Source organism: Oryza brachyantha, chromosome 8, assembly GCF_000231095.2.
Source record: "Oryza brachyantha chromosome 8, ObraRS2, whole genome shotgun sequence".
Classification (NCBI taxonomy): Eukaryota; Viridiplantae; Streptophyta; class Magnoliopsida; order Poales; family Poaceae; genus Oryza; species Oryza brachyantha.
This window is the reverse complement of record NC_023170.2, coordinates 11,881,379-11,903,715: the sequence shown is the minus strand read 5'-3', so window position 1 is coordinate 11,903,715 and position 22,337 is coordinate 11,881,379. Positions and strand designations below refer to the sequence as shown.

At 42.6% G+C, this 22,337-nt stretch overlaps 3 protein-coding genes across 4 annotated transcripts; 1 reads left to right on the top strand and 2 right to left on the bottom strand.

Annotated features, from left to right (window-relative positions):
• Positions 1 to 5,148: 5,148 nt before the first annotated feature.
• LOC102704725 lies at positions 5,149 to 9,667 on the bottom strand. Of its 2 annotated transcripts, XR_001550928.2 has the most exons (3): positions 8,462 to 9,667; positions 6,965 to 7,355; positions 5,149 to 5,669 (listed from the first exon to the last, which is right to left on the bottom strand). XR_001550928.2 is itself a non-coding variant. In XM_006659332.3 (2 exons), exons 1-2 carry the CDS (start codon positions 8,913 to 8,915, stop codon positions 5,623 to 5,625), a joined length of 501 nt encoding a protein of 166 aa, XP_006659395.1. In that variant the 5' UTR covers positions 8,916 to 9,667; the 3' UTR covers positions 5,149 to 5,622. The 2 variants fall into 2 exon arrangements, 1 of the variants encoding a protein (XP_006659395.1); XM_006659332.3 differs by lacking the exon at positions 6,965 to 7,355.
• Positions 9,668 to 12,888: 3,221 nt separating this feature from the next.
• On the bottom strand, positions 12,889 to 16,922 carry LOC102704439. The gene is made up of 7 exons (XM_006659331.2): positions 16,782 to 16,922; positions 16,535 to 16,668; positions 15,873 to 16,077; positions 15,225 to 15,359; positions 14,025 to 14,657; positions 13,476 to 13,652; positions 12,889 to 13,366 (listed from the first exon to the last, which is right to left on the bottom strand). Exons 1-7 carry the CDS (start codon positions 16,920 to 16,922, stop codon positions 13,193 to 13,195), a joined length of 1,599 nt encoding a protein of 532 aa, XP_006659394.1. The 3' UTR covers positions 12,889 to 13,192.
• Positions 16,923 to 19,660: 2,738 nt separating this feature from the next.
• LOC102718481 (cell division control protein 48 homolog E-like) lies at positions 19,661 to 22,337 on the top strand. Its single transcript, XM_040526968.1, has 2 exons — positions 19,661 to 20,145; positions 20,237 to 22,337. Exons 1-2 carry the CDS (start codon positions 19,743 to 19,745, stop codon positions 22,228 to 22,230), a joined length of 2,397 nt encoding a protein of 798 aa, XP_040382902.1. The 5' UTR covers positions 19,661 to 19,742; the 3' UTR covers positions 22,231 to 22,337.

Genomic DNA, 22,337 nt, shown 5'->3' with positions numbered 1-22,337 from the left:
TATGCCACTGCCATACCCTTCTCCCTCAACCCCTCCCCTCGGTAGGTTCGTTGGTGCGCGATTAGGGTTTGGGGAAGGGCTCCGACGCAGCCCACGTCTGTACCGAGATCGCCCCCAGGCCCCCATCCCTCCCCCCAGTATCCCGCCGTCGTCGTGGCCACGCAAGAGGTCCTCGAGGTCTACCGTTGCACTGTCCACCATGAAGGAGCACTATTGCACCAACTATTCCACATGCCTTCGCCGGCCGTCTGTGCAGCGTAGAAGCGACGCTACCGTTGTCTCTCTCCCAACGCCGCATCTAAAAGTTTATGTTAATTCCTCTCTCCGTTAATCTCTCCTTTCACATTTAATTCAAGAAAGATTGTTTTGTTTAAATTTAAAATTACACTAGTCTAATTTAGAGGATTCCAGCAGTGGCAGGATGCATATTGTTTGGAGATTCGAGCAGAATTTCACTAAGCAATTCAGTTCATCATGCATGTTTGGTGTGCTACCGTTGAAATCTAGTTAATTTTTGATATAATTTAATCAAGAAAATCATAAAGAAATATATTAAAGACATGACACACGCACAATGAGAATAATCTGTGCAGTACGTCTCTGTTGACGCCGAAAATAACAACGGTCACACACATAGGCTTGGGATTTAATCCTAAACCACTCCAGTGCAGGACTAATTCTTAGAATTGCTGAGCGTGTCAGTCAGTTTGATCCTGTAACTGACAAGATATAACATGGAAAACAGTTAAACCTAAAATCGCTATCGGTCGGATAGCTGATACCGTCCTAGGACCCTAGCCGATGAACTAGACGATCAGCTTTATAGGAATTTCATGGTGATAAGTGTAAATATGCTCAATCGGCCGAATCAACAATAGGATAAACATCAAACAGACCAGTCAACTAATTAATCTTAAAAGGTTGGACTTAACCAAGACAGTTTTAAGATTAGTCAACCGGTCGGACCAATCTGATGCTTATCGCACGCAAAATCAACCGCCGATAGGAGATTAAACGTGGAATTTAAGGTAAACCGAATTGCTACACCAATTACTAGCATAAAACAATAATAAACAGTCGCATACATACTCACGCTAGACCTAGAAGATCGGACTCAACCGAGACAGTACAGACCTAAGCATAATCATGCAAGCAACCAGTAAAGTACTGCAGTATACGAATAACAGGATATCAAACCGGCGTATCTATCAACCTATCCAATATTCTCAGCCGATCGGAGAGACTCCTACCAGCAGATCAAACTAAACACGCATAGATCGGACCTAACCAAGACAGTATGTGATCTAGTACGATATAATCACAGAAATATGAAGATCGACGAACTTAACAAATAAACTAACAACTTACTTGGGATAATGTTGGCTAAAACTCTAGTGATAATCCCTTACGAGTACTCAATCCAATCTGATAGCATAAACCCGACCAACTAGATTGATCGGACCAAACTGAGATAGAATCAAGTTGACTAGATCCATGCTTAGTAGATCGAACAGAGGAACTCACATGTACTTGATCGAGAATTACTACTACTTCAAGCTTAAAATAGATTCAAGCAATAATAGAACTCAGCCCGCCGATCAGCTAGGCAGGAGGTTGGACTTAATCGAGACAGTCCTGTTCTAGCCGATCGACGAGTTTTGACGGACTTAGAACTTACATTGCGAAGCTGACAAACCTCGTGCCGAATCTATCTCCAAGTTCCGGGCCCAATCGGACTCCAAATCATGTCCGACTCGGACTCTATCGGCTGCCTTCGTGCCGCTTTCAACCTTCTATCTCCAGCCGATCCGTCCTTTCTTGTCCGATTCAGTCTTTAGTTGTGTTTCCATCCATAATGGTAATTTGCCAAAATTTCACGTTAACAATCTCTAGTCAAATGTACCATGAGCATAATCGAAGTCACCATGAACATAATCAAATTTAACGTCTAGTACACATATTCTGATGCAAAGGAAGTAGTCAATCCGCTTGATCTACCAAGATTGCTACCATCGCCTCCGTTGTCGTTGCCTCCATTGTCATTGCCTCCTCCCCACTGCATCCTCCATTGCCATCACCGGCTCATCCTCCAACGTCAAACATGTTGAGATTGTTGGTTGCCATCGGCTTGATGAAGATGTTGAAGAGATCGTTGAGGAACAATGAGCAGTTGCGTGTGTAGTGCCCCCCCCCCCAAAAAATAATGCTAAATGGACAGATGATAATACTAGAATAGTTTGTGAGTTATTTGCACAGGTTAGGGATGAAAATCGCTCTAATACCCATTTGAACAATGTCAAGTGTGATAATGTAATTGAAAATTTTGAAGAGAAGACCAACTTACAACATCAAAATTCTAGTACAAGAATAAATGGGGCAATATAAAGAAGGACTACAAATCTATGGAAGTAATTGATTGGTAGAGAGACTTGGTTAGGTTAGGATGAAGTCAGAAGGACCATTGTTGCATCTAATGACCGGTGGGCAAAAATGAAGAAGGTATAATGATTTTGGTTGTTCATATGAAGTTAGTAACCATTATTTGTAAATATTAATCTTATTATAGCCTTTGTGTTCCCATAGGATCTGCCAAGTTGTTTGAAGTTCAAGTCAAGAGAGCATCAAAATGAGAATTTACTCCAAATTGTACTGTTGTGACCCAAAGTCACAAACACACAAATGAATATATGACGGGAGAAGATTTATCTTCCCCTCGCCTATCCGAGGTGAACTCGGGAGTAGAAATGATCAAATACCCTCGTAATGTATTATCTAATTAATCTTGATTTTATAAGGCAGGGGTAGGGCTTTTGTAGCCCGGAAATCCCCTTTATAATTACAAGAATGCCCTTGAGCGGTTACACATAAGGTACAATGGTATTAAGGTAATCTACTTAGTATCTTGGACCACTTTACAAGTTATCCCTAGTTCCAAGGTATCTTGAAATAATATTTACCGAAAAAATAGCTGGCAAGTTTCGTCTCGCCCCCTCTTGAGTCTTGCCTCAAATACTCTTACCCCTTTTGCTTAAAGGCATATGTGTAGTACACATACTCTGGCATATTCACAATGCATATACAATGATGTTTATTAAAGGCATCATAATCTGCTTAATGCCCTTACTACATATACACTGGGATACGCATATACACCGGAATGTGCATATACACCGGGACAAGCATATACACTGGGATACGCATATACACCGGAATCATGTATATGTAGTGGAATATGCATATGCACCGAAATATTTCGACTCCAATCGGCTTAGGCGAATATGCATATACATGTACATCGATCCGACAATATTTTTGTAGGTGTGATCATGATCCAAATTATGTCCTGGCCATACTGCATATGCAAAATATATTGTCTCACACAATATGTCTGATACATCTACCTCACACTCTAGTGATAAGACAATGGGTATATTTTGTGATGACTTAGCAGGTGTATTATGGCAATATAGATGAAAGTTCTCATATCACTATAGTTGGCATATTTTTGTAAAAATACAGTAGTGATTTATTTTTGAAATAAATCAATTGTAACTATATCAATGTAATGGATATGTTATTTCATCAAAATTATTTAATACACTTTTATGTTCTTTAACCTCCTTTAAATACTTGTTTTTCTCCTCAAGTAAATGAACAAAAATTAGGATCCAAGATTATTGTTTCTAGCCAAACGCCTAATCAAGACAATTCTATTCTGTCATAATCTGATTCATGGAGAACCAAAAACGCATAATCTTGAGCCCTACCAAAAAAAGCCCTTTATCTTTTGGCCGGAAATTTTGGATTACTTATCTAGTAAAGCTTGTTTATATGTTACATAAATTTCTGAAAAATTTCCCCAAGTTTTGAGAAGTTTAATGTGTCCAGATATCTGCTTTGATTTTGATATATTGAACCCCGCCAAAGAGGATTTAAAGTTTGAAAAATTGTGCACTTTTTTTTTTTGCAATTTGTACTTCATCACCTCTCTCAGTTCCTATTAGTGCCAATCAAACTAAAGATATGCACCGTGCGAAGTGGATTTAGCTCAACAAATCAATACGCCTCGAAGTCGAAGTGAGTTTAGATCAACCAGTTAGGTTTTTTTTTTACCGTGGAAGACCATACCACTAATGATAACTTAGTTAGATATAGTCCTTGTTTGGATACCTTGGGATTTTTTTTAAGTCTCCGTCACATTGAATATTTGATACTAGTTAGAAGTATTAAATATAGACTATTAATAAAACTCACCTCATACTCTGGACTATTTCGCGAGACGAATCTATTGAGCCTAATTATTTCATGATTAGCGAATGTGATGCTGCAATAAATATTTGCTAATCATAGCTTAATTAGGCTTAAAAATTTGTCTAATGAAATAGCCTTTATTTATGCAATTAGTTTTGTTATCAGTCTATATTTAATACTCCTAATTAACGTTCAAATATCCGATATGACAAGGGACTAAAACAAAGTCCCTGGAACCAAACAGCCCTTTTTAATCAATAAGATATGGCCGACCCAGTTTTTGAAGGTGCTCACTTTTTTTCGCGGTCTAAACAAGATACGTGGAAGGGCATTGCACCAAACTAGATCTCTGGGAGAACGAAGAACGGATTCATCATGTTTAGAAATTCTTAATTTATCAACAAAATTTGCCTCAGACTTTTTGCTCCATGCTTTTAAGAATTACGTTTTCTCTAAAAAAATTCTTCAGCTACTTGTTCAAAGCTATTTGTGAAGTTGATTTCCCAAAAATATTAACATTTTGTGTTAATTGGTACTGCTACATACTCCCTCCGTCCTAAAAAAGAAATTTTCGTTTTTTTTTGTTAGTATTTGACCATCCGTCTTATTTGAAAAAATTTCAAAATTTTTTAAAAAAATTAGTCACACATAAAATATTATTCATGTTTTATCATCTAATAAAAATAAAATTATTAATCATAAAAAAAATTTAATAAAGAGTTAAACATTGTACCTAAAAATTAAAAATTAAAAAAGTTAAATTTTGAAACGAAGGGAGTAACATGGATCAGTACAAAAGGTTGGGTACGAAGAAAGAAGCTCAACGCTTCGTTGGTGAAACCGCAACCAACGTGAAGCAACGGAAACATGATGGAAAACCATTCATATATGCTGAATTATAGTGAAAAAAATAATATATTTTATAGACAATAGAGTTTATTCAGGGGTTCACAAACCGCCAAACCGGCGATGGTTTATTATTTACAGAAGAAATGCAGATTAATTCATAGGAGTTCATCTCAAATGTTTCTGCGTTCATGTATGTACAGAAGAATATCAGCCACACAAATGAGGTAAACTGCCATTTCATACAGGTAGATTCAACATCTCTAAGCAATTTGATCAGTAGTAGTCTTGACAATTCGTAGTTGATTCAATTGCTGGTTGCCAGCACGTGGCATTATGGAAAATAATATTACCCTGAAAGTACCATCACGTCGAAACCTCATGCCACTGCTCCTCTACTTTCAATCTTCTTTTTTGGGTTCTTTTTTTGGTTTTTTGGGGTTCATGTCTTCATCGATGTATTTACAGATACGAGACGCTTAAAAATACCAAAGAAGTCAAAGCCATAGAAGAATGGATAAGTAATCAATTTGGAAGAGAAGAAAGCCATCGCTCTACAAAATTCTTGCCACCTGCGCAACACAAACAGAAAGTACAACAATGGTCATGCGAAACAAGTATTTGGAATTATTGACTAAGGAGTAGAGTATATATTAATTAACAAAACTATATCAGGAAAGACCAGCTGCACAATGATCTTCGATATGAACAGATTTATTTACAAATGTTCACACTAAAACGGTCAGAACAGACAACATAGTCTCTTTTGATCAGTTTGGGCAGGCAATATGCTCTGCACAAAATGGCATTGCAACTAAAACACTAAATGTAAGGAAATTTCATGTACCAATCAGTTAACATGTTTGAAAAAAGTCATGGGAAACCAAAAAAAAAAGGAAAACTGCCTCTTTTCTATATTATACTGATAATTTAAATTCCAGTGCGTTTGCTACATATAAGAAAACGAGTCATACATGTCCTAATATTGTTATTATAAAAGTAACTAAAAACTGATATTTGCAATGAAATGTCCTTTATTTATTTTTTATTTTTTTTGCAAGGAGCATTAGACAGTGTTTATGTGACCTAACTGTATATTTTACCCATACACGTCAATTCGGTCATATCAGGTTTTCTATCTTAGTATGTGAAATCAGCAGGTCATCAAATAAGAACTAACAATATAGGAAAGGTTTATTGCATAGCACTCCCTCTGTTATATGTTACAAGTCACTTTGGATTTTCAAATATCTTCAAGTTTAACCAAGTTTAGAGAAATATATAGAAATAATTTCAACAGAAAATAAATATACTATAAGTCTATAATAATATATTCAATTATGGATTTAATAAAAACTGATTTGGTATTGTACATAGGCCGCGTTCGGCAGGAGGAGAGAGGTGGGTTAGTTATCCGGCGCGGAAAACGTATTAATAGATTAGTACATGATTAATTAATTATTAATTATTAAAAAAATATAATATAGATTAATATGATTTTTAAAACAACTTTCTTATAGAAAATTTTCATAAAAAATACACCGTTTAGCGGTTCAGGAAGCATGCACGTGGAAAACGAGTGAATCTGGGTTATTTAGATGGATTGCCGAACACAGCCATATTACGACATTTTTCTAAAAAATTGGTCAAACGGTCAAATTTGAAGAGTTTTAACTTAGAACAAACCCAAAGTGACTTGTAATACGAGATGAAGGAATTACTAAAGAAATTTGGGGAATAACTACTAAAAAGGCACTGTTTCACTACCACCTTTTCAAAGTACAGAAAGTAACATGCGTTCATTATCCAATGGTCACATATAACTGAACAAAAGAATGAAAAGAGAGCATATGACAGAATTTATTACCATTGTGTGGTGATGTTCATTTGCAGCTCTCATGTTTGGTGCATGACCTTCCTAACTTAGGAGGCAATAATGAGCCAGGACTAAGACGTATGTGTAGGACCAAGCCAAAAACTTCCTAACATAGAGATAAAGTGGGCGCTACCAGCAGAGCAACACCACATGACACAGAATTAATCATGAACTACAAGAACAGATAACACTAGAGTAATGGAAATGTACTTCTCACCAGATCTCCAGAGAATTCAGGGTTTCCATCTAGAACTGAACTTGACAAAACAGCACATCCTACCATGCATTAGAGGATTTTGGCAACAGAACTCACAAACTAAATGATTTTTCCATGGCAACCGTACAAATGAGCCATCAAACTCAATACTGATTTATCTACCAACTGCAACAGCATACGGACACCAACATGACAGATCATCAGTAGTAGCTCGCTTGGCACATGCACCAGAACAGAGATGGGCACAAGAAGCATGATACATTATAATTTGAAGATGATCATGCCAAAAACAATCACATATAAGAACAATTATGGTCACAGTAGGGCAGACAAATGCTAACAAAACAAAGCATGTAGAGAGAACACTTATGCCGCACTATCCTAGACTCCTATTAGTACAAATGGGATGATACGAATCACCACGAGAAAATTTTGGAAAAAAAAACCACCAAGTATGAACATGAATGAGTGAAATTGATCAAAAGACAACTATGTACATGTAAATTATCATCTCAGTGATGATTCTTAAGATATGTTCAAAGGTAGAGCCCACCGTAGACTCTTATCTGATCCACGTCAGCAACAAGAACCTATTTTATAATAGTAGGTGCAAAGGTAGAGTCAGATATGGTTTCTTCGTTAATATAACAAAATATTTTTATTACATTACTTTCCCGTTTATCCACCCTCATATAACAATTTTTTCTTTAATAAATATCAATAGTCGACTCTAAGCTATTGTTATGCATAATTCTCTCTCCTTTCCTTTCTTTCCTCCAAGTCACTCAATTTGCTTGTGTGGCGATTGAGAGAGTCAGCTAATAAACAACTTTGGTCGTGCCCTTAAAGCACCTGTGGTTAAAAGTTTAAAACCCTTAACTCTTCCATTTTACACATTAGTAATGCAACTGTCCTCTGCCCAGTATGTTAGTTACAATTAGATGGTACACTCCAACTTGCTGATTTTCGATTAGTACTTGCCAAGAATGCGCTTTCATCAAATAGGTTTATGGCAATAGCAGTCAATGAATGTCCAACAGACACCAGTAATCAAGATCATTTTCTCATGTGCATTTACTAATGGAGTATTTCACCCAGTTCTTTAAATTCAGCATCAATTAAACCCTGAAACTTTCCAATTTGGTGAACGGTTAAAGTTTCAAACTTTGTGTGCAACAGTACTTAAAATTATGCAGATTTAAGAACTTGTTTACTCTACATTAACAACACAAGCATATAATGCACATTGTAATATTGGATAGTGAGCTCACCGGAAACGTTGTCGTCGGCGAGCCTACCGCGGCCAGGCTCCTCGACGCGGCGGCCGCGGCGGTAACACGGCACAAGGACGGCGAAGCTACCCTCCGAGTCCCCATCGCTGTGCAGCTCCGGCCCCTGCGGCTCGAGCCAGCCGATGGACCAGTCGGAGTCGTCGGAGCCCGAGTCGGACAGGTACGCGTCGCCGCCGTCAGATGGCACGATGACCATGTCGTGTTCCCTGTCGACCCTGGCCTCCTCACGGCTGCTGCGCCGCCGGCTCGCCCCCTTCCGCGGCCGCACGCCGGAGCTCGGCACCCTGAGAGCCTCCGGCTCCCGGAACCCCGACGGCGAGTCCGGGAACAGCGCCTCAGCCATGGCCGTGGCCGCGCTGCTCACCGGTGCATCGCGAGCTCGCCGGGTTCTACTCCCAGGCCATATCCAGTGGGAGAAGCGGCTCAGCCCCATGGCCGCTAGTGGAAGAGAAAGCCAAGAATTCTCCCCCTCTTCTTGATCCGGATAAAAATCGCCGGATCCAACAAGAATCGAAAAATCACACTCAAAATCCAATCTTTTTTTTTTTGCTACAGCGAGATCCAATTAAGATATTTTTCTACCAAAATTAGAACACAAGCAAACACTGCTCACAGATAGCGGGTACAGCAACTAACTAGGCTAGGTGGAGGAGAACAAAAATTGCTCACAAATAGCCACAAATACTATCTTTTTCTCCCTAAGCCCTAATCAATCAATGAAATACGAATCAACAAAACAATCAGGAGTCGCTCAAAAATCATCCAACCAGAATCAATAGGTTCTTCATCAAAGCACCACCAAATCGGGAGGCGAAACGAAACAACCAAGCTCCCAAGTAAGCCCAGAATCACTCACACCAGCCACTGCAAAAGCCTCACCCCCCCCCCCCCCAAGATCTGCCACTACACTACTCCACCCTGCCGCAAGAACTCTCCTCCATGGCTCAAAGAACCCGAAGGAACCACACGAGCCCGCCGCCCTAAAACGAAAATGACGTGTTTTTTTCTCCTTTTTTCAGCACAAGGAAGCGAAAACTCCCCCGCCGCTACCACTCGCTCGCTCAAATCCGATCCAAACGGGGAGGAAGAAACTGCTCGCGAGATTCGAATCTCGTGGGGGAGAGGAAGAAGAATGATGCGTGTCGCGAGGAGGAGAAGAGGAGGGGCTTCTTTTCTGCTCTCTGTTTTCGCAACCCATCGGCGGAAAAAAAAGGAAAATAAATATTGTAAAGTAATAATTGGGGGGAAATGGACGGCTGGGATCGCGCGTGGCGGTTGGGGAGGGAGATCGGAGCCGTCGGATCTGGGAGGGGAGGCGGAACGGATCCTTGCACGGCTGGGCCACCCACCGTCGTGGGCTTTGTCCGACGTGGCACGTGAGCGCGTGACGTGTGCTTCCAAGGCAAGCCTCCTTGCTGGTTCGCGTCCGTGATGACTGGCATATGCGAAGGATTGGCGTTTAGTTTATAAAAATTTTTTACAAAAACATCACATCAAGTTTTTAAATACATATTTGAAGTATTAAACGTAGTCTAATTATAAATAAATTTTAGATTCCGGCTGAAAACCGCGAGGCGAATTTTTTAGCCTAATTAATCCATCATTAGCACATGTTTGTTACTGTAGCACTTATGGCTAATCACTTTCTAATTAGGCTATTAGATTTTCATCAACCCGACATACCAACATCTAAACAATGTGTTTCTATATATATATATATATATATATATATATATATATATATATATATATATATATATATATATACTGAAATAATAGATTTTTAAAAAGATACAATAGAATTTGTTGATTTTACCGCGCATTTAATTTAAGTTAATTAGATTGCACTAAACTCTTGCTTGAGGCAACTATTTATTTTAGACGATGATGTATTTGGAACAAAACCTTGTTTGGGTCAACTGTAATGCAGATGATAATCACAAATTAGCTCGTGCTTATCATACCCTTGGCATTTATTAACAATTGACTGCCAGTCTTTATATGATGAAAAAAAACAATCTGATTAGGATCCATGTTGTCTGATTAGCATGACAATAGCGTAAAACTGAAAATTCCTCATAGAGATTGAATTCCTTCGCAGATTCCCAATTTAAAATGTCTCGCGAACTGTCATGCTCTGGGGAACATTCTTTGACTTTTTCAAGGAAAAAAGTCAAACTACATATTTATAAATAAAAAATAATTTATGAATAGAAATTTTATACATATGTTTTAAGCAATCTAAAAGAATGGCTAAAAAAACTGTGATAAAAGGAACCCAAAATCAACTATAAATTTCACTTTTGAGCTATCTATCACTCATATTTGACTTAATCGCTCATATTTGACTTAAAATTGTGGAGTGCCATCTAGCAAGAGGACCTTAGGACTTCTTTGGAACAAGGTAATTTTGAAGAGATCTTAAAGGATTAGATTCTTGTGGAAAAGTTCCTATATCGTCCTTTCCAACAAAGGAATGCCTCTCCCAAATTTATTTAAAATTCCTTAGAAATACCTCAAAACATAAGATTTTTTTGAAAATTTTCAACATGACATTCAACCTCTTCGAAAAATCAATTTGTTCATATCCTCTCTTATAATTACGGTGTTTTTCCTACGCTTTATTGAAATCATTATTCCTATAGTTTTCTCGTGATCTTTAATCCATAAATTTTAAGTTGATATGACACTCCAATACTTTACCTTTCCTATTCCTATGTCTTGAGAATCCAACATTCCTAAGAAACCTTATTGTTTTGACAACTTTGTATAAGCATGTGTCAAAATTTACATTTTAAAGTTTAATTTTAAATTGATTTTAAAGTTTACATCATTTATTTTACAGCACACGTGTAAAAAATTACTCCAGTAGTCTAGGTGAACCATTGGCACCTAGGCTACTAGTACGATTTAGTATGGGAACAACTCTAAGAGTTCCCTATCCCACCTTATCATCCTTGTTTTTATTTTTAACAAATTAAAAAACCTCTCTTTAATCCGACTTTTCCAAATTTACAATATCACATATCTCCTCGTTTGTGCATATATTTAGAAGTTAAAGTTTCGCTTGGCATTCAATGAAAAAGTACAACGCTCGCTCCCACGCACGCGAGAAAATTGCAGATATAGGACTCAAAACAGTGACCTTCACAATTATAGGACTCCAAACATCGACTTTGCTAAAATAACCATTGAAACGTTGTAACTTGGTTTAACATGACATTTGGCATTTTTAATCACTTTTCTCAACTAAAATACATGTATTTGTTTCTAATGACCGTATTCCATCGTATCCTGTGTATTCCATCGTTTCATCTAACGACGCCCGTGAGACGCGCGGCGTTCCTCCTCCCGACGCCGCCGCGCCTCCTTCCCTCCCCACGCCGCCGCCTGACGATGACGATGGTCGCAGGATCGCCGCCCGTTCTACCCTCCTCCAGAGGTGAGCCCTCACGCAGCACCGATGGAACCTGACAGCGCCATGGCTCCTCTTGGCCGCCGCCGCACCTCTGCTCTTGCGACCATGGACAGTGCCTGCCCGCTCCGCTAGCAACGCGCCATCCCCGCACTGCCGCGACATCATCTCCTCCCCGCACCTCACCTGCATTCCAGCAGCAGGAGAAAAAAAATAAAATCGGGCAAGTCAGCCACAAATCGCACCCAAGAACATCATCTCCTCTAATTGAACCAAGAAATACCAGACGAGAGCAACAAGTGTGAGTTCCAAGAACCCAAAAAAAAAAATCAAACCTGGACTGCTGCTGCTGCGGCGGCGGCGGCGGCGGCGATTGGGCGACCATCATCATCGTCAGGCGACGGCGTGGGGAGGGAAGGAGGCGCGGCGGTGTCGGGAGGAGGAACGTCGCACGTCTCGCGGGCGGCGTTAGATGAAACGATGGAATATACAGGATAGGATGAAATACGGTCATAGGAAACAAATACATGTATTTTAGTTGAGAAAAGTGATTAAAAAGGCCAAATGTCATGTTAAACAAAGTTACAATGTTTCAAGGGTTATTTTAGCGAAGTCGATGTTTGGAGTCCTATAATTGCGAGGCCCACTGTTTCGGGTCCTATATCTGCAATTTTCTCCACGCACGCGGAAGCTTCAGCATGCCGACGCCGTCTCTCTCCCCTCCATGCGCCATTTGCCACCCTGACCCGCACGCCGCCGCCCCGCGCCGCGCCCCGACGCCACACGGCATGGCACTGGGCAAGGGCAAGCAAGCAAGCAGCAGCACGTGCGAGCAGGCAGAGTCAGGGTGGTGGCTACGTTTCTGACGCACGGACGACAAGAGACTTCCAACTGCTAGGATGAAAATAACATACTGTGAGCTCTATTTTTATTTTGCCAAACAAATTGTCCCAAAATATTGGAGATTGGATAGATTTTGTTTGCCATATTATTTGAAGACTCGCCAAAATACAAGATGAGAAACAAAATTTGCAAAACTCTTGGAGTTGCTCCAACAGTACAGCTTCGCAACTACAGTATACAACAGTTAAATGGAGCTCAAACGTGAGCAGTTTATCACGGCTTATGTGAAATTGGATATCACCATTACAGACACCAATTATTGCCAATTCTCAACATATATAACAATGCCTGAAGCACATGACCAGAGCAGCGATGATACATTTCAAATGCAATAGCCCCTTATAATAATCTCTAATGAACAAAGGAAGATTCATCAGGTTTCAGAGTTCTGGTTAGCGATACCGCTGATACAGCATCCGGTGGTCTCTGCAATGTATGCACGTCCAGGGCGTCAATGGAGGATCCAGACAGTACGAGTGTACCCATTGCGACCGGCAAACATGGCAGCTCAGAAGAAGTTCCTCAGGCTCACGACAATGGCACTGGTAGCAAGCTCCTTGCCCAGACTACATATGTCGGATAGGTAGAATATAGGTGAGGTACTGAGGTGTAAGCATCGCAAGCCAATACTGGGAGCAATTCAATCATCAACAAGATAATGGAACGAGAGCTCACCGGTGATTCAGGATTGCCATAGGTTCGATCATCAAACATGAAAGTGTCGGAAGAAGTTAAGAAAGGAATTGTTTGAGAATATATCTTTTGATCAGATGTACCGGCCTCATCTATTTTACTGATCCAGGTGAAGCTGGTTTTGCACAGTGGACATGTTGCGACTTTTCCCCTAGAAGACTGAAAAAGAAAAGGACGCATCATGAATGTCAGCATACGTGAAAGAACAGTTCCTACAATAAGAAATCCAATTGAAGAACGGCTAGTCGGTGAGACCAGACATGGTCTCCAAAAACAACTGTAGTTGCACATAAACATACCACACTATAACATGCTGGGAGCAACTATGCTTATGCCACATTCCGTAATGCAGACTGCAGAAGAAAAGGTTTCACATATTTGTTCTATATCTGATCTGTTGTAGGTTGGCAACATCTATTTCAATCAGGGATTCAGGACGAAATGCTACACTGATTTCTTGAATACACACATAACGCAGACAAGTGGGGTGATATAATGGTGTTTAAGTAATGAGTTGCACTGAATACATACCAGACAATCCGCCCATCCGTGAATGCATGAATAACAAAATCGATGTCCGCATGGTAAGATGCCCCTTGTTGAAGAAAAATCTGTCCAGCAAATAACACATGAAAGTTCTGCTTGCCCTTGACAACTGGCTGGTTTTTCCAAAGGGGGTTTCCCATCATCTCCCTTTTCATCATCAATGCCACTTTGATTTGCTTTCTCCTCAGTACAGAAAGCTGGTTCTTGCCTGGATGAAGAACTTGGCTGAAAGCTTCTTGGACTTTCACCCAATTCGAAACTTTCTTGATCCGCACTTTTCTCAGGATCATGCTCAATAGCTTCACCATAATCATATATACTGTCCAAGGTACTTTGTCGAAATGATGATGACAATCTTGTCTTCCTTATTTTTCTCCGATCTTCGGTGGACGGACTATCCAACATCTCAGGTTCACTGAAGCTGTCTGCTAAAATTTCATTTTCACAGCTTTCTACAAGATAGCCTGCATGTTTGGTTATTGATTCCTTTTTCATGAGACTATTTCTTTTTGCCATCATGTTAGCATCATCGTTATGAAGAAACCTTGACAGATCTCCTTTCTGCTCTGATCTGCTCCGAGATGAAGTAAAACTTGACTCATGACGCCCTTTTCTTGCCTGTGTTGTCATAAATACAGATTAGATTGCAGAACAGCTGTAACTTGTAGGTACAAGAAAATACAGAGCAAGGAGAAACAAGAAATTAGGTACTATAAAATCATTAAAGACTAGCAACACGAGTGCCAATCTAAAACAAAGATTGACAAGCCAGAATTTCATTCCCTAGACAGCGACAACAAGAAAAAGTTTTAAGTCATTTAGCCATCTGCATAAACAACAGCAGCTTCATATAGGCCCATTGCAGTTTCCATCATTGAAATGTCCTTTAGGATACAGAACTGGTGCAGATTGTGTCAATGGGAATTTCGTTCATCAGAAGACTGATATTATCATTTACAACATGCAAGATAAACCCTTATTACTACGAAAGATAGTTCTAACTTCTAAAAGAAATTATGAAGGATATTATCAAAGTTAAGGACCTGGTTGTGCAACAAACGTACTGGTAGGTTAACAAGATGAACACCCAACTATCAGGACAATTCAGTGATGACGTCTTAAGGTTCACCAGTATAAAGCCAACGAAAAAAACTGACATAAAGGAGAATATAATTAGCATACTACCATGAGATTAGAAATATTGTCTTCTGGCTCTAGTACATCTTCATTGGTTGATTTCTGTGCATGCTTTAAACGTTTTCTTCTTTCCTTAGCATGTGTTGCACCAATCTTAGAATTCTCACCACCAACAAAAACATTCTGAAGCCAACAGATCAACAAAGCTCCATCAGGAAATAGAGTATAAATTGAAGTATAAAAGTACATTGAGAAAAGTATCGAAAGTATTCTAATTTTGTAAGATGAAAACTTTTTGGAAAATGGACGAATACCATCCAATGTCAGGATTAACAATACTTTTTTAAAGTAATGTGCAGAAGATGTATATAAATTTAGAGTGCTTTAAAAGCTACTCCCGTACTTATATATTATGGGTGGCTTGACAAGAGAAAAAACAACGCAGATCAACCATCATCCAGCATTTGTTTACTCGGTAACAATGCCATGATTGGCACTCCGCAATGCCAATAGAAATGGATGACAAACAATTGTATGGTTGTCGTTTGAACTGAATGAAGAGTAAGTAGTGCAGTAGTGGTGTAAAGTACAGTACTGAACAGAATATAGCTTAACATATGGAATGAAGCCCCGTTAGGGGATTGTACCAAACAAATCAAATTATGTGAGGACAACAGTTGATACTATAGTTCTTACTTCTTTCAGTAGGGAGGAATCAGACCATCCGTGATGCTCACAATCAGAACCTGAATCAGCAACCCTAAGCACATCGGTTGCATATGAAGTATTGCAGAAATCATCAGGTAATTCTTTCAAGCATCTATTCTTCATGCTTGCATCTCTCTTGGATCGTCCACACGGGAAAGTGGGCACCTCAGGTACTGGCCCTGCTTCTTCACCACTGTAAATCAAGCAGAATAGAAGGTTTTAAAAGACTCGCACGGAAATTTTCGCGCTATTTATACTGCTTTACAAGATATCATCTATCACGCTCATAAAGAACTGTAAGCATCTAAATCAAATGAATTGCTTAAACCTACTGGGCTGTCGATTGTGTTACAAATCTATAAGGTTCAAATCCTATTAAGAAAAATCTAGGGCAAGACCCCAATACTCCAATAGTACTAAAAACTTATACAATAAAGTGCCCCTTTCCGGCACAGCACGATTGATATGTTGCAACAAATCAATGAACACGGTATCAGAATATAACTCGCGGTTCCAAACTAGTATTTTATCAAAGAATAGAAATAGGATAAAAAATGAAGTGCTTAATTCATCGCCGTTCATATCCATCCGAAACAATTACCAAGACTTGGAAATTCTAGAGCTACATCGCATCAAGAAAAACCAGGTACCTTTCCATGATGTAGGGTTTCTCGGGGAGGCGCTTCCCCTCTCTGAGGCAGTCCTCGAACCAGCGGTGGCTGACGACGCGCGTCCGGAGCCTCCTCGCGATGTCATACTTCTTCCCCTCCAGCCTCCAGCACACCTGCCATGCGCGCGATCGAGAAGCAAAAGCAACCGCAACCGCAAGCGCGCGTCAGACTCCATGCCCGTGGGTGGGAACAAGTCGGCGTAGGAAAGCGTGCGCGCTAACATTACCAGGTGCGTGATGGATCTGCTCATGGCTCCGACGTAGCTCGCGCCGGTCTCCGCGATGAGCTTGACGAGCCTGTGCCGCTCGTCGCCGTGGTAGCCGCTCACGGTCGCGACCACGTCACGCATCCCCTCCACCGCCGGCATCGTGGGGGGTCCGCCTCGAGGAAAACCGCCCAACGCGAGGAGAGGGAGGCAGTCCAATGGGGGACGCGGCCTGCGAGTCGCCGGCGAGCGGCGGCGACGTGGTGGGAGAAGAGGAGAGAAATTTCTGGAGGCGCCTTTCGGGTTTCGCTCCGCCTCCCGCGCTCGCCGCCCTCGGCGATTTGAAATTTTCGAGTCCCCGCGTCGGTCGTGGGCTCGTGGACCGTGGCTTCTGCAGAGTGGGCCTCACTTGGTAGTCATCACGGCCCATGATGCGATGGGCTGTGATGTAATTAGGCCATATGTATGGGCCGCTAGGGATGACAATGTTGCCAACGGGTATGGGTACCCGACCCGACGGGTATGGGTACATGCGTAACTTGTTGCTCGTAGGCGTACCCGCTCGCGACCCGACTGCCTAATGGGTAGCAGCCAGGTTTAATTTTTACCCGTGGCTAACCCACGCCCGACCCGAATATAATTTCCCTCCAATTGGTCCATATAAAAAACCATATATATTTCATTGTGATATTATGGTTGGTTGTAGTTCACTATTTTTAAGTGTGATACTATGATTTATATCATTATTTCTTTTATTTGTAATTTTGAGTTCATTGTTTCTTTTACTATTATTTTCTGTATGTATTTTGAATATGAAATTAAGGATATGTTTATTTTAAAATACCCACTGGGTTCTCAGTGGATACCCGAGCGCTCGTCTGGTATGGGTATAATATTTTGCCTGCTAAGCAATTCGGGTACGAGTCGGATATTCATGGGCGGGTATCGGGTCGGGCATGTTCCTGCTCCACCCGTACCCGACCGACCCATTGCCATCTCTATGGGCCGTCCAATCACAACATAAGTGCAGCTGGCATAGCCGTAGGGTGTGTTTGGTTGATTATATAGCTTTAGCCTGGCTCATAAGAAGTACAAGATGATATCATGCGCTTTGCTGCGGGATATATGGATGAACGCATATTAAATATGTTATGATAGTACATGAATATACTTATGTTGGATACATGGATGATTACATGTCAAATAAGTTGAAATAATAGATAAATATATATTAAGTATTATAAAAAAAATATATTATCAAAATAGTAAAGAGGATGATGATTTGATATTGTTTTATATTCATCTTTAGAATCTAATAAAATATATATGATATAGCAGGATTACATAAACTTTATAATAGTTCCTAGTGGATTATGACATGTCATGTTTGCATGTTGAGCTTACGTAGCATGCTTGCATGAGCTTCAAATATAATGGTAGTTAGTGACATGTTTGTATGAGCTTTAAATATAGGGGCATTTGCAAATTTGCCACTATTTTTTCTAAATTACATGGATGTCACTCGAATGATAGTTTTAGTGGCATTTTGTAATTTTCTAGTGTCAGTTTTGCAATAACGTTTCAAACTAGTGGCAAATTTACAATTGTCCCTTAAATATAAGGATTGCTAGTTGGTGATAACATGACATTTGTGCATATTGAGCTTTATAGGTAGTGGGTAAGAATTATATAGGAACTATAGATAGGCTATACTCAAATAGGATGTGGAAATTATATAGGAAGTGTGTCTTGTTTGGTTGGTTGGCTGTGATGAGCCTATATATATCGTGGTGTTGTTTGGTTGATTGCACTAAAAATATTAAATCCCTTCTTTCTATAAAGTTCATGCCCACTAAATGCAGTTAATGCTAGGGCCTCGTTTAGTTCCTAAAATTTTTTGGGAGATGGGTCACATCAGACGTTTGACTGAATGTCGGAAGAAGTTTTTGGACATGAATAAAAAATCAAATTTCACAGCTCGGCTGAAAACCGCGAGACGAATCTTTTGAGCCTAATTAAGTCATCATTAACACATATTGGTTACTATAGTAGTTATGGCTAATCATAGACTAATTAGTCTCAAAAGATTTATCTCAAGATTTCTCTAATAATTGTGCAATTAGTTATTTGTTTCATATATGTTTAATGCTCCATTTAAATGTTTAAAAATTCAATATGATGTTTTTGGGAAAAACTTTTTCGGAACTAAACAAGACCTAATTCTCTCTTCTCTCATAAAGCCACATCACCTCCATTGTTTTTAGCCTTAGGATGATACATTAAGGGTGTAAATTACATCTCTTCACATCATCTCAATCATTCTTAGCCTTTGGATGATTTATCAAGAATATAAATCGTATCTTTTTTCCCAAAAGGCATACCATACAACCCAATCATTTATAACTTATGGATAATTGATAAAGGCACAAAAATATATAAACACATAAAAAATCGTATAGTAGGTAAGAAAAAAATTTAGTAATCATATCTGCTATATTATCACAAAATTATCCCACGGCAATACGCGGGGTATCATCTAGTATGTAGCATAAATAAGAAAAATATACTAAAAATGTTTAGTGGTCTCATAAATAATTTATTGAACGTTACCCAACATTTTAATTGTTAATATAATTTAATTAGTATTAATATGACTTAATATATGCTAATCACTCTCTAATATTATCGGGGCATTTAACTAGTTGCCACTGCCATGACTATGACATATGGGTCCGGGGCCATATGTCATAGATATATGGGAGTGGCAAATAGTTAATAATTTTCCAAATATTATCAATGGATAGTCCCTTGTATACTAGCTAATCCCTTCAATGCCCCTGCCTCTGAAATCGCGAACGTCCGCGACCGCACCACGAAACGTACCCTAGATCATCGAGGATCCATCGACGCAGGCTAGCCTGAAATCGCGAGAGAGGTTTTAGGGTAGTTTTTGTTGCACTCGATCGGGTCAGGTTCTCGTCGATGGCGATGGACTACTCGACGGCGATCCTGGAGCGGAAGATGATGAAGGCGCCGAACCGGCTGTTGGTCGACGACTCCGAGGGCGGGGTGGCCGTCGACGACTCGAGCGTGGCGCTGAGCGAGGTCACCATGACGGAGCTCGACATCTTCCAGGGCGACCTGGTGACCCTCCGCGGGAAGCGCCGCCGCGAGGCCGTCTGCTACGCCCACGCCGACGAGTCGTGCCCCGACGGCCGCGTCCGCCTCAGCCGCGGCGTCCGCGGCAACATCCACGTCCGCCTCGGTGACCTCGTCGCCGTCAAGCGCAGCCCCCACGTCGGCAACGCCAGGCGAGTGCTGGTACGCCCCTTCGAAGACTCCGTCAAGGGCATCTCCGGCGACCTCTTCCAACCCTACCTCCGACGTAAGCACACTGCACCACCCATCGTCCACTAATCATCTTCGTCATCAAGCATAATCTGATACTAATTAATCTCCCATGCTCATGCATGCAGCTTACTTCAAGGATGCGATGAGGCCGGTGAAGAAGGGCGACCGGTTCTTGGTGCGCGGGCTTATGCACGCCGTGGAGTTCAGGGTGGAGGACACGGACCCGGCCGACGAGTGCGTGATCGTCGCGAGGGATACGGAGGTGTTCTACGACAGCGAGAACCCGGTGAAGAGGGAGGACGACGAGCTGATCGACGGGCCGGGCTACGAGGACGTCGGCGGCGTCTGCAAGCAGCTGGCGCAGATCCGGGAGATGGTGGAGCTGCCGCTGCGCCACCCGAAGCTGTTCACCACGCTGGGCGTGCGGCCGCCCAAAGGGATCCTGCTGTACGGCCCGCCGGGCACGGGGAAGACGCTTCTGGCGCGCGCCATCGCCGCCGAGTCAGGCGCCCACTTCATCGTCGTGAACGGGCCGGAGATCATGGCGGGGGTGGCCGGGGAGAGCGAGGCGAACCTGCGGAAGGTGTTCGCCGAGGCGGACGAGCATGCGCCGTCGATCATATTCCTGGACGAGGTCGACTCAATCGCGCCCAACCGCGAGAAGGCGCACGGCGAGGTGGAGCGCCGCGTCGTGTCGCAGCTGCTCACCCTCATGGACGGCCTCCGTTCCCGCGGGCAGGTCGTCGTCATCGGCGCCACCAACCGCCCCAACAGCCTCGACCCGGCGCTCCGCCGCTTCGGCCGCTTCGACCGCGAGCTCGACATCGGCGTGCCCGACGAGGTCGGGCGCCTCGAGATCCTCCGCATACACACGAAGAACATGCCTCTGGCCGACGACGTCGACCTCGAGCGCGTCGGCAAGGACACCCACGGGTTCGTCGGCTCCGACATTGCCTCGCTGTGCTCGGAGGCGGCCATGCAGTGCATCCGCGAGAAGCTCGACCTGATGGACATCGAAGACGACACAATTAGCGTGGAGATCCTCAACTCCCTGACCGTCTGCATGGACCACCTCAGGTTCGCCGTGGAGGTCACAAAGCCTTCGGCCCTGCGCGAGACGGGGATCGTCGAGGTGCCCAAGGTGTCGTGGGACGACATCGGCGGCCTGGACGAGGTCAAGCAGGAGCTGCAGGAGACGGTGCAGTACCCGGTGGAGCACCCGGAGTTGTTCGACATGTTCGGCATGTCGCCGTCGCGCGGCGTGCTCTTCTACGGCCCGCCGGGGTGCGGCAAGACGATGATGGCCAAGGCCATCGCCAAGGAGTGCAGGGCGAACTTCATTAGCATCAAGGGGCCCGAGCTGCTCACCATGTGGTTCGGCGAGAGCGAGTCCAACATCCGGAATCTGTTCGACAAGGCGCGGCAGTCCGCGCCGTGCATTCTCTTCTTCGACGAGCTAGACTCCATCGCCGTCAAGCGCGGCAACAACGTCGGCGACGCTGGCGGCACGTCAGACCGCGTCCTGAACATGATTCTCACCGAGATGGATGGGATCAACAGCAAGAAGACGGTGTTCGTCATCGGCGCCACCAACCGGCCAGACATCATCGACCCGGCGATGCTCCGCCCAGGCCGGCTCGACCAGCTCATCTACATCCCGCTCCCCGACGCGCGGTCGCGGCTGGAGATCTTCAGGGCGAGCCTCCGCAACACGCCCATGTCCCGCCACGTCGACCTGCCGGCGATGGCGGAATCCACCGACGGGTTCAGCGGCGCCGATATCAAGGAGATCTGCCAGCGCGCGTGCAAGCTCGCCGTGCGCGAGGTCGTCGAGAAGAGCACCGTGGTCGGGAAGGCACTGGCCATGAAGGGCGCGGAGCTTAGAGTGGACCACTTCAAGAGCGCCATGAAGTACGCGAGGAAGAGCGTCAGCGACATCGACTTGATCAGATACGAGTTCTTTAAGCGTAAGTTCAGCGGCGGGGTCTCCCTCTCCGAGGAGGAGGAGGAGGAGGCGCAGGCGCCAGTGGGAGAGCTGAAGGCAGTGATGGTGGAGGATGCCGACGGCTCTACGGACTCTTCGTCCTCCATGGACGACGAGGACATGCTGTACGGTTAGCTGTTAGGTCTCTCCAGTAGTAGCTTTTAGTGTCAATTTAGTTACTTATCAATTGGAGTTCTCTTCAAACGTGTCTGTCTGTGTCGTCCAACTTATATCAACATTGT